The sequence below is a fragment of the Manacus candei genome, unplaced genomic scaffold, assembly GCF_025592945.1.
Source record: "Manacus candei isolate 608988 ecotype Guabito, Panama unplaced genomic scaffold, ASM2559294v1 h1tg000048l, whole genome shotgun sequence".
NCBI lineage: Eukaryota > Metazoa > Chordata > Aves > Passeriformes > Pipridae > Manacus > Manacus candei.
The window spans coordinates 14,889,372-14,902,051 of record NW_026138096.1 but is presented as its reverse complement, the minus strand read 5'-3'; the positions used below and the strand labels follow the sequence as shown (position 1 = coordinate 14,902,051).

The 12,680-nt window shown below is 48.2% G+C and overlaps 1 protein-coding gene across 2 annotated transcripts in view; it reads right to left on the bottom strand.

The window, feature by feature from the left end:
- Window positions 1–12,680, bottom strand: part of SFXN5 (sideroflexin 5) — a 98,768-nt gene that overhangs the window by 65,589 nt on the left and 20,499 nt on the right. The window contains exons 1-3 of one of the 2 annotated variants that reach the window (XM_051798247.1): window positions 11,572–11,651; window positions 5,829–5,990; window positions 4,636–4,731 (exon numbers count right to left, since the gene is read on the bottom strand). Coding sequence is in view for 1 of the 2 variants with exons in the window: in XM_051798245.1 (XP_051654205.1) it covers window positions 11,572–11,649 (78 nt within the window). In the remaining variant the exon portion in view is untranslated. Of the gene's footprint in view, window positions 1–4,635; window positions 4,732–5,828; window positions 5,991–11,571; window positions 11,652–12,680 lie in introns of those variants that run through there. The other variant, XM_051798245.1, reaches the window with a different exon arrangement.

The window sequence follows — 12,680 nt, the reverse complement described above, 5'->3', positions numbered from 1 at the left end:
ATGACATGAAACCAGAGGGAAGAGAGGAAAAAAAAATTAAAAAAATAAAACCTTCCTCAAAAGGAACAACTTACTGTGCTTGGGAAGCTCATGGAGGAACACATCAGGGGGATCTGGGATCACAAGTGATGGTTCTGAACAAGTTCTAACTCCATTCTGGGTCCCTTAATTGGGAGTGAAATGGCCAGAGTAGGACACCAGGGGTGGGACTCATCCTCTCTAACACGCATCTACAACAAATTAAATACCTCCTGCAGTAAATTCTCTGGATTCACTGCACTTTGTCCAGGGATGTGGTGGAATCAGCATCCCTGAAGGGATTTAAAAACTGTGTGGATGTGACACTTGGGGACATTGGTTAGTGGTGGCCTTGGCAGTGCTGGTTGGACTCAATCCTGTGCCAGGGCCTCACCACCCTCACAGGGAAGAATTTCTTCCCAATATCCCATCTAACTCTGCCCTCTGGCAGCAGGAAGCTGTTCCCCCTTGTCCTGGCACTCCAGGCCCTTGCAAACAGTCTCCCAGGCTTCATTGGGTACCGGGAGGGTTATAAGGTTAAACACACTGGAAAATTCACATGACCCCTTTTGCTGGTTGTCCCATGGGACATTCCCATTTGAAACTGCTCCTCGTGGCCTTTTTGGCAAGAAGGTGGAGCCTGCAGGAAACACAGACAGGGAAGAACATCCATCCATGGCCTCACCCCTCAAGCCCCACTTGCTGCAATAGGGGGATCATCCCAGACAAGGTGCTTCTCACTGATATAATTCCACCTTTATTTCACTCTGCTTCTGAGACTTTTTTATTGTTTTTGAGTTTACAGGGTCATGGATTGAGACCTCCCAAGCTCCCACTGCACTGAGCCTTCCAACACATCATCACCTCTTCCAGCACCACAAGGCCAGGCTGGACAGGGCTCGGAGTAACCTGGTCTAGTGGAAGGTGTCCCTTTGTTTTGAAAATAGATGGTCTTTAAGATCCCTTCCAACCCCAAACCATTCTATTATTCCACGATTTTCCCTGCTGCCTTCCTACTCATTCAAGGCATTTACGGCGGTCGGTCCTCTCCCGGCATCACCTCTCAGCAGGTGACACGAAGGCAAATAAATATCTCTTTATTTTTAGTATTTCACTAAAATGAAACACCACTTGCCAGCTGGAGGCAGTTTTGGTGCAGCCTGACAGAGCCACTACACGTTCTGCTTCGCTCCCCACCCGTGGTTTTCTCCCCCAGCAGTGCGATCACTCCTGCTTCGCGTGGCTTTCTCCCACTTCTCTCCAGCTCCAGTCCCAAAATCCCACTTCTTGGAAAGTGATATTTAACGCAGAGACAAACAAGCTCCAGCCAAAGCGTTCAGGGAGGGCTGGAGGCTTTCAGCAAGATTTATAATGGTGGAATCCCAGAGCTTTTGGGTCCACTTTTAATGTCACCTGAAGGCCTGTAAACCCGGCTGAGGTGCCCAACTCCACCTGCTAATAGATACAGAATTTGCTGCCTGGCTTTCCTAACAAATATGGAAAACAAGGTAACAAAAACCACTGTCTGCACTTGCTCCTCAGTAGGAAATCTCACCATTGGAGCTTTTCCAACCCTGCTCCTAAAATCTTTATGTTAAGAAGGTTTTAGCTCTAAGGAGATAAAGCTCAAGTGATTCCACACAAGGGATAAATCCTAAAGGGTATCTGTACATTTTCTGCTCTCACCTGGCAGGGAAATAAGTCAGCAGAAGAGGTTCCAGAAGCCACTGCTCTTCTTGGATGCCAATGGAGAATTCTTTTGCTGTCTTAAGCATCAGTGAGTCACAGAATAGAATCATGGAATCTTGGAATTGTTTAGGTTGGAAAAGCCCTCCAAGATCATCGAGTCCAACCATCAAACCAGCACTGCCAAGGTCACCACTGACCCATGTCCCCAAGTGCCACATCCACACAGCTTTGAAATCCCTCCAGAGATGGGCAGCTGTGCCAGGGCTGGACAACCCTTTCCAGGAAGGAATTTTCCCCGATATCCAACCTAAACCTCCCCTGGCACAGCTTGAGGTCATTTCATCTCCTCCTGTCCCTTGTTCCCTGGGAGCAGAGCCCCCCCCGGCTCCCCCCTCCTGTCAGGGAGTTGCAGAGCCAGAAGGTCCCCCCTGAGCCTCCTTTTCTCCAGGCTGAGCCCCCCCAGCTCCCTCAGCTGCTCCAGGTGCTCCAGCCCCTTCTCCAGCTCCGTTCCCTTCCCTGCACACACTCCAGCCCCTCCATGTCTCTCCTGTCTGAGGGTCCCAGAGCTGCCCCCAGGGCTGGAGGTGCCTCAGCAGTGCCAGCACAGGGGATGGGCACTGCCCTGGTGCTGCTGAGTCCCAGCTCCTGCCCATGTGCAGATCCATAAAACCTTTGGACAAATCCACACCTTGAAGAGCACTGGCTGAGTCACCTCCCTGTGCCTTGATGTTGGGAACCACATTGGAATTCACGAGCAATTCCAGCGCAACACACGGATTTACACAGATCCAAACCAAGTGTAGGTGGAACCAGAATCAAGTCCTGACTGACAAAATAAGCCAGCACTGAAAGAACACTGTGCAGCCTCACAGCACTCAATAAACATTAAATAATTAATCCTCCCAGCATCCTACTGGAAAGACTTCAGCAGAATAAGAACCGCTCACTGAAAACCATCACTTGCACCAGGGTTGGAGAAGAATTTAGATTGGTATCTATGTTGGCACCATTGGTATCACTGGTTAATGATACCATCATTAAACCATTTGGGTTGGAAGGGACCTTTAAAGGCCATCTGGTCCAACACCCCTGCTTGGGAAGCCAGGCTTGCTAATCCAGCTGGGTTGCTCCAGATCAGATTGGCTTCATCTCATCTCATTTTAAGCCACAGGAAGCTCACAAATCTAATCTGATTTGTAATCTAGACGTGGCTTTAGATCAACTCCTTTAATCCTGAAATGCTGAGCTGAAACAAAGCCAGTTTGTAACTGAGCAAGAGCATCAGGAGCAGCACCCAGTGATTCAGAGTGGGTTCTTTGAGGTGCATTAACCTACAGCTCCCTATGGACCTTTTGTCCTCTGATGGTCTGAAATGATGCCTAAAATGTCCAACTCGGTGCCACAGGGAATATTTAGATTGCAGAAGACAGAAAGTCCAAGTTCAGCCCTTGGAGCAGCAAACTGGCACTTTCTTGCCAAGAAAAGGGAGCAGCAGGACAAGCCATATATCTACGTTTCATCAGATCCTGCAAGAGACCAGAGGGGAAAAAAATTACAGTTTACTGCAAATGGGCCTCTTCGCTCTTCATCAACACTGTTAAGAAAAGCCATTATTCCCCAAAAGGGTTCCTGTTTAGTCTCTGATAGATTCATTGTTCTCTGCTGTGTCTGGGACGGCGTGAGCGGCTCTTCCCGCTGCTAACATGATTGAGGGAAGAACACAGCAATAAATATATGCCCATTAGGCTGCTGAGCCTCTTTTCACTTCACTGATACTAATGGGGAAGAAATGAAACAGTTTCAAAACAGCAAGTTGCCAAAACTGCATTTGGAAAGGCTGAAGAGTGAGAAGTCACAACTGACACACCACGGTTCGTGCTCCGCCAACGCTCGCGGGAAGGGGCTGGCTGGAGAATAGCAAATGTCTGTCTCCAAGGGACAGGTTCAAAAAGCTGCATTTTTCATTCAGCTCGGGGTTATTTTTAATTTTTTTGGTTCTTTTTTTTTCCCCCCTCCAACCGCCCCCTGATGCTGAGGGGTGAAGCTTTGAGGGTGGAGCCAAGGGTACAAAATCAAGAGTTCTCTGGCTGAGACCTTGTTTCCTAACAAATAGATGTTTGTGCATCTTGATGTACAAGTAAACACACAGTCAAATGAACAGGTAGAATTCCAACAGTAAATCTAGGGAGCTGGGTTGGACTAGATGACCTCCTGAGGTACTCTCCAGCCTGAACCAGCCTATGATCCTACAGCAAAGAGGAAGATGCACCAAAAATCTCAAACTCCGGTGTCTCAGGGCTACAGATCCACAAAAGACCCACAGCTCAAGATGTTCATTCTTGGTTTTATGATCCCTGGATTAATTTCCTACCTCCACCACAGGTTTATCTCACTTTGGGCAGCTCGAGCTGGTTGTTTATGGCACCACAGCCCCACCACCCCTCCCGATCCGAGGTGTGCATCTCATCCCTCACATTGCACAAGACAACACAGATCAGAGCGAAAAATACAGGGAGTCAAAGGCGTAAAACGAAGCATTTTGGGAGTGGGGGAAGGGAGCTTTAGTTTTTATTAAGATCAGCTCCCTGAACCAACCAGCTGTGCCAGTGCAAGGCAGCAGGGAGGTGGGAACACATGGCCGGGAGCAGAGACATGGCAGTGCTGCCTCAGAGCTGCCATGGCATCGCACCTTCCCTGCAATATTCTGGGCACAGATCAAATTTGTGCCAGTTCACATCTGAAATCCAGGCAAAGATAAATTTAATAAGGCAGCACCTTCACTGTGGGGGGCACCTTTAAGTGATCTCCACGAGACTCGGGCTGTTGTACGTCCAAGGGGTGGCTTTGAGCGAATGACACAAGTTTATAAATCTCTTCTTGGCATTAAAAAAAATAAAAAAAACCTTGCAGGGAAAAAGCATCACTCACCCTGGAGAGTCCTCATTCAAGGCACATTCCTGCTATTCTGTGGCTCTTTACCTCTCTCTGCTGGCAGGACCACAGGGAGAAGCCGGGGGTGCCAACCTGAGATCGGGACCGAGGGGACAGAGGGATGGTAGAAGAGGATGATGAACCTTCATCACTGTATTTCTTAGACTATATCCTACTTCTTGTTTAGACAGTGAATTTTTAGGACAGAGTGGTATGAACCTACAAATGGAGCAAATCAGGGCTCTGATCCCAACTTCCATCAGCCTGAAGCATTCCAAATATTGAATATTTGGAGCCCTGTCAGGCTGATGAGCAGTGATATTAAGCAGTGATACCAAGCTGAGAGCTCAGCAGCTATTCCCACCCCAATTTCAAAGCCCAAAATGACTCAGCCCACAAAGGACATGTTTTGCTGGACACGTCAGGAATGCAGTTCCAGTGTGGAATGACTGCAGGGAATTCCAGCTGAGAAAAACAAACTATAAGGTGTTTTTGGGGAAGAACTGGAAGGCAAACCTGAAGTTCCTCGTGAAATATCCCTCACTGCAATCCTTCCAAGGCAGATCTTTGGTGCCTAAACACGGACAGCCTTGAAAAGGGTTTTTCTGCCGTGCACATTCCTGGAGCACAGAAATCCTCCAGAAAAAGCAGCTGTGTCCTAACCAGGGAATGATTTCCATCCCTCTGGAGCCGATAGCCGCCGAGTGCTGCTTCCCTCAACTTTTCCCACTGCTGACATGCCAGCATCAATCTGTTCCTCCAATCTGTGCTGGTCTGTTGGACAGGTTGGGAAAGGGACTCGCGCACACAGAGGACACAGATGCAATCCTACAAATTAGGCAAAGAAGCCCGAGGATAAAGGACAAAAGCCACATCATTATGCCCTGCAGTTGGTACAGCCTTTTGGTTTGAGGCTAAACCCCAGCACTAACATTCCCAAAACAGGGAAAACGTCCATGCTTAAGCGAGCTGGCTCTTCCTCCTTGTTTGTCAGGCTGGTATTTTACAGCCCTTGTTTTTCAGAGGAGAAACGATTCCCCCCCGACCGGAACCTTTTTACTCCAGTGGAGATTCCCTCCAGGAGGCAGTCTGAGGAATTGCCTGCCCTGTTTGGAATTGGATATGTTACAGTCTATACCTTCTGCTGCAAATTGGCTCCCAGTGCACTCGTGTGTGTCATTCTCACCTACCCACTCGCCGATCGCAGCAGCCACCGGAGCTCCGCGCGCGGGGACGGATCCCGGATCCCGCCAACCCCGGGAGCCAACCGTGGAACCACCAGGACCAATGGCTCCAGCACTGGGACTCCTACCACACCTCTCTCTCCTGAGGTGGGCTGTGAGGAGTGCTGGCTAAACAAAAATGTTGGTTAAGTACAGTGAGATCACTTAAAGGAGCAACTTGGGACAGCGGGAGGTGTCCCTGCCCATGGAAGGGGGGTGGAACTGGGTGGTCTTGAAGGTCTTTTCAAATCCAAACCATTCCATGGTTCTGTGGTTAAATAAGGAGCACAAAGTGCAAAGAATGTACGAAGGAATTCTTCTAGAAGGGCAATAACATGTTGATGCTCCGAGGGCTGGAGCCCCCTCTGCTCTGGAGCCAGGCTGGGAGAGCTGGGGGGGTTCCCCTGGAGAAGAGAAGGCTCCAGGGAGAGCTGAGAGCCCCTGGCAGGGCCTAAAGGGGCTCCAGGAGAGCTGGAGAGGAACTGAGGACAAGGCATGGAAGGACAGGACACAGGGAATGGCTTCCCACTGCCAGAGGGCAGGGATAGATGGGATATTGGGAAGAGATTCTTGGCTGTGAGGGTGGGGAGGCCCTGGCCCAGGTTGGGCAGAGAAGTTGTGGCTGCCCCTGGATCCCTGGAAGTGTCCAAGGCCACACTGGACAGGGTTTGGAGCAACCTGGTCTAATGGAAGGTGTCCCTGCCCATGGCAGGGGGTGGAACTGGATGATCTTTAAGGTCCCTTCCAACCCTTTCCAAACCATTCTTCAATTCCATAAATACAACACCTACAGGAAAAGATGGCACACAAACGACAACAGAACCAGTTTCTCCCATCAACATGAATCCTACACATTTCCTTTCCCCCCCCCTCCACTTCTAAGTATCCTACTGTTTTCCAGCTTCCCCTGGGACAGGGAGATGAAAGGGGATACAGGCCATCAGATGACACACCAGCCCTTTGAATTACTTACCCTCTCCCCTGATGGACACGGTCACCAAACAGAATCAAGGCACAAGAAGTTCACTAAGCCCACCACTTCTCTTGGTGTTTTCACAGCATAGATTTGTACTTCTAAACCATGATAAGAAACAGCTGTTTCCTCCATCAAACCCTTCTGGATCTGTGGAGTCCAATCACCTGACACTGAGCCACCCAAAATCCCCCACCAGGAGACCAAACCTTCCCAAGGTTTTCGGGGGTTTCTCCTCCAAGCTCTCCTCTAATCCTTTTAAAATATTTAACCCACACAACCAAGGGAACAGAAAAAACACCCCAAATAGTTGCATTACCGAGAATATCTTTTTGTTTTGAGGAAAAAATACAAATTCATGAGCCTGTCAGAGAGGGGGATCAACGACAGTGTGGGGTATTTCCCCTACACAGAATACTTTGAGTTGGTGGGGTTTTAATAAGTGGAATGTGAACCACTCAACTTCGTATTTAACAAAAAACAAGTCTGGCTGTTAAATATTTAAATAAAAAAAACAAGCTAAGCTGAAGAAGTGGCGACTGGAGAGGGTTTTCTTGCTCTGAATAAATCCTGATGGAGCAGCTACTTCTCCTCTGTTTTGCTGACTAAATAATTGATACAGCAGTGATCAAAATCATGTTTTTAAAACATCTTTCTAATGTAGGGATAAACCCTCAATAAGGAGCTCTCAGCAGTCCAGCAGCTATCGACAGCCAAGGGATCAATTCTTCATTTTTGCTAATGACGCCCAAGAAATGGGATTTTACCACCTTGAGTTAATGGTCGTTTTCCTGAGCAGCAAAATCACTCCGAGAGCAAAACCAAGAATTACTGGATGAGTGTGAGAGACCTGAAAGGGGCAGAGCTGTAGGTGTTGGAAGTGTTGGTGTCTGGGAATCATCTCGGAGAGAGCAGCGTTGATTCTGGAAACCGCTCATGGGGAGCTGGTAAAAGTACAATTACGACTCTTCGGAGCTTTTTTCTTTAATGATCATGTCTCTTCAGAGGTTTTTTTGGTGTTTTTTTTTTTGCTTTAGATAGCCCCTAACTGTTCCATCTCGGCTCATTTTGAAAAATCTGCCTGGGAAAAAAACGCAGAAGAGAAAAAGGCTCGTTCCACGAGAGCCCTGTCAAGGAGACGCGCGTGGAGGAGACGCTTGACGTGACATAGCTTTAGGCTCTCCTGTTTTCCATTTTTTTCACGTGGTGAAACCATTTCAGCGAGCGACAGAGCTGCCACGAGGCTCCCAGCTACTGCCTGCCTGCCATCCTTCCCGAGAACCACGGATTTCTGAATGAGGAAGGGGGGGGGGAAAGAAAAAAAAAAAGGAGGAATTTGAGCACTGTCAAACGCGCCGCTCCACCAAAGTGGATCCGTCGGGAGATCAGCGAAACGCTCTGTCAAAACAACCTGTCTCCTCGATCTCAAAAGCTGATATTTGAAGGGGGGAAGGGGGAAAGCGCTGGGTTCTTAGAGAACTAATGCTTTAAAACTCTGCCCAAACCGTTATTTTTAAAGTCTTGATTTTTGGTGGTCGTGATTTTCGTTCTGATTGTGAAATGGGAGACTACTCAGGCATCTCTTCTCTGCACGTGTTGTGTCCAAGCCATGCCTGAAGAGCCTGTTTTAAAGGGCAGCAATTGCATTTTTCGGGGGGGGGGTTGAGCAACTAAACCCAAATCAGCTCTTAAACCAAGAAGATAAAGCCGAGTTCTGCTCTCTTGAGCATCACTGAAGTTCTGCTCAGCCTTTCTGATGAGTAATAACAGCAATTTCTCCTCTCTCAGATACAAAACATGAGATGAGCCAAGTCACTGCTCCATCTTACACTTCTTGCCCACGGTGAACACAAAAGGATTAGCTCTGATCACAGTCAAAGAGGGGGGAAAAAAAAACCCTCAAATCAGTCAAAAATCAAATTACCACTCATCTGCTCTCTCCTGCCTGCCTGTGGCAACACATCAGTGCATCAGAGGAGTGTGTGACACTCAGCCATCAGCTACATAAAACATCAGATGGGTCAGTCCTTCATTCCAACATTAGCCCATGCACCTCCCCAGAGCTGCATCACATCCCTTTCCCACTTTAGGACCAGAACAACTGCAAATTGTTAATGCCTCGTAGCCAGAGTTCCACCCTGCAGACAGTGGTGCACAGAAAAGGCATAAATATGGGAAAACTTAGCTTGAGGGAAGCAAAAACGTGTTCTGCAGGTGTCCTTTGGTTCAAATTTCACCTTCACCCAGATGGAACACACAGGAGCCAACAGCATTTGATGATTTTATCCATCTTCACTGGGCAGGCTCCTGGGAGCTGGGCTGCAGTAAGACTTCTCCACACCTCCAATAACAGGAACAGTTTTGGGTCCCTCACAACAAGAAGGACATAGAGGGGCTGGAGCGTGTCCAGGGAAGGGAACAGAGCTGGGGAAGAGGCTGGAGCAGCAGGAGCAGCTGAGGGAGCTGGGGGGGCTCAGCCTGGAGAAAAGGAGGCTCAGGGGGGACCTTCTGGCTCTGCAACTCCCTGACAGGAGGGGGGAGGTTGGGCTCTGATTGTCACCTGCTTCCAGGTCCCTTCCATCTTCACTCTCTTTGGAGTGGTTGTGGTTCCCCAGGCAAAAATTCAGCTTTGATGGGATCTACCCACGGAATCATGGAATGGTTTGTTGTGGAAGGGAACTTTAAAGCCCATCCAGTCCCACCCCCTGCCATTGGCAGGGACACCTTCCACTAGCCCAGGTTGCTCCAGCCTGGCCTTGGACACTTCCAGGGATCCAGGGGCAGTCACAGCTTCTCTGCCCAATCTGTGCCAGGGCCTCTCCACCCTCACAGGGAAGAATTTCTTCCCACTATCCCATTTAAATCTACCCTCTTCAGCTTAAAACCGAGTCAGGATGTTACTACAAACCCCGTTATTTTTTACACTGATGTGCTGCCATTTCTCTAGGAAAGGCATTTCTGCCATCACATCCTCTCTCCTCCTCTGCCCCACACCTTCATTTCACACTCAGAGCCCTCCAGCTTGCACAGGTTTCCCCTCCCGCAAACGATGTCATGGCTGAGTCAAACAAAACCCACGATGCTTTTCCTTGCTCTCTCCCCCTGCAGTTCTGAATGAACTCTGGGAATAGCCTGGGTTTGTCACCGTGCAAAATGTAGGTCAAAAGTCTGCGTGGTTTGCACAAGGGATGACTTGGGTGTCATCTGCCTGGAGGCAGATGGGAACTGAGTCATCTGCTGCTGCATCACTCCCAGCTTTTCTCCTTTCCCAACCCCGGGTTCTCTTTCCTTACCATCAGATTGTGGTTGAAGGAGTGCAGTGACACCAAAACACCAGGAGGGCAATGCCTTGTGACATGCAGGGAGGGGATATTTCCCATTTCTTTTCTTTTGTGCCTCTTTCCCAAGACAGCTCCTACCACGCCAGTTGCCACTTTTTAAAGACAACACAAATTTGAATTTTCTCCATTTACCTGCTGTATTTGTCTATCACAGGGAGAAATTATCACTTGGGAACAGGAAATAAAAATATAAAAGAGGTTATTTGACCGACAGGAAGAAGAGTTCTCCACCATTTCCACTGCTGCTTTCTTTTTTTGGGAGGTGCCCTGGTCCTTTGGTACCCCTTGCTTTTATATCCCCTCTAGTAACTCTGCCAATCCCTTCATCCTGTTCTTTATATGACATTAAATTAAGTAGAAATTAAATATTTTGTGGTGGTTGCACAAACAGGGATCACAAAAAAGCCCCTGGGTCCGTGTTGTGGTCGGGTGGCCACACGTGGACAGGGAAGGAAAAGAGTTCAAGGGAACAGCCAGAAAATTCATAATTTTTGTTTCATGACACAGATTTGGAGGTAAAAGGCTCAAAAAGCAGCCTAACCCCTCTAAAATATTAATCTCTGCTTCCACAGGTTCGATGTGTAGATAAATAGCAGCCACAAGCCCAAAAAGCAGGAGTGATGGGGTCTTGGAGAGATCACCCAGCTTGTCCCTCTGTCCCAAAGTTCTACCAAAACCGACCCTTTTCTCAGCAACTGCCCCAAAAACTCTGCTAAGACCTTCCCATCAAGGGGGGGGGGGATGTCCCACAACCTCCTGCAGCTTCCAGCCTAACAGCAGGAACGTCACCCAACAAGAAGCACCACTACTGATGGTACAACCTGCAACACGAGGACATCCAGAGGGTTTTATGTTGGTTTGTGTGTTTATTTCTGTGGAGAAATGACAATTATTATAACCAACATGAACGCTGGAGGGGAAGGGGCTGATGCCTCACAGCTGCTGGTACAAGAAGCTACAGGGCTGACAAGAAGGTTTCATTCAGATAAAAAAAAAAAAAGAAAATTACGTGGGTTTGGTTTTAATTTTACGAGCGCAGTTTGCAAGAGAAGCCAGGACAGGATTTCACCAGTAGAAACACCAAAAATATCCATTTGACCACAGACACAGCATAAACCCCCCACCTCATCCTGCCCACCCTGTTTGAGTATCAAAGATGGATGAGTGAGGGTGTTCAGGAATCCCACCTTCCTTCAAAGGCCAGGCAATCCCATTTCACCTAAAAACTTGGCTGTGGAAACGCTGCGCCTTGCTCCAAAAATCAGAAAAATACTTCATATATAAAAGTTTTCATGACTGGTTCAAAAAAAAAAAAAAACAAACACAAAAAACCCTCCACAAACACTTGTAACCGAAGGAATAAGCAGGAATTTTAATAAAGGTTTTTCCCTCTCACCTCCTTGTTGGTGACTCCTGGGGGCAGAGTGCCATGTTTGTAATCCTCCAAGAGCTGCACTGCTTCCTTCAGGCGACTCTGAAAAGAAAAAACAACAGTGGTCTGTGATCCTGGTCCTGCACTGAATCCTTTATGGAAGGCAAGGAATTAAAGGTATAAAATTGTATTATCTTTCAAGCAAACCTTGGTATAGAATCATAGAAACACAGATGGTTTGAGTTGGGAGGGAACTTAAAAGACCATTTCCAACCCCCTGCCATGGGCAGGGACACCTTCCTCTAGCCCAGGTTGCTCCAACCTGGCCTTGGACACTTCCAGGGATCCAGGGGCAGCCACAGCTTCTCTGCCCAACCTGTGCCAGAACCTCCCCACCCTCCCAGCCAGGTATTCCTTCCCAATATCCCATCTATCCCTGCCCTCTGGCAGTGGGAAGCCATTCCCCTTTGTCCTGGTACTCCAGGCCCTCGTGAAAAATCCAATTTAAATCTGTCCTCTTTCAGCTTAAATCCATTATGATGGGTCCTTTTATCTGTAAGATAAAAAAGGAAAAAAGATGTGGACACTTGTTTCTGCTGGTTGGCACAGCCCTGCTGGTTTTTATCTAACAATAGAAGCTGGAGGAAAATAGTCAGAGGTGCAGAGGAAGAAACAAAAGAGAAAACAGCAAAAAAACTCCCCTTGCAATTCATCTATAGCAGTCAAAATAAAAATTGAGAGTCTCCACAAAATCCCAGAATGGTTTGGATTGGAAGGGACCTTCAAGACCATCTCGTTCCAACCCCCTGCCATGGGCAGGGACACCTTCCACTAGAAGGTCTTCCTGTGGTACCAGAGATGTGACAAATCTTGGAGACGAGGGATTTCTCAGAGGCTGAAATGAGTTTAAGACCAAACAGACACGTTCAGGTGCGACAATGAATTCCCATCATGGACACCGGAATCGCTCCATGTCACTTCAGATGAACATCTCCCAGTGATGCCAACAGGGAAACAGTTTCAACTGGAGACCTGGCTTTCCCCAAACCCTCTCCCAGTGCGTGTCCTGGGCGGGCACGGCTGAAGGGAAGAGTAAGGTAGAAGTCTCTCCATATTAAGCATCACCTTTAAGC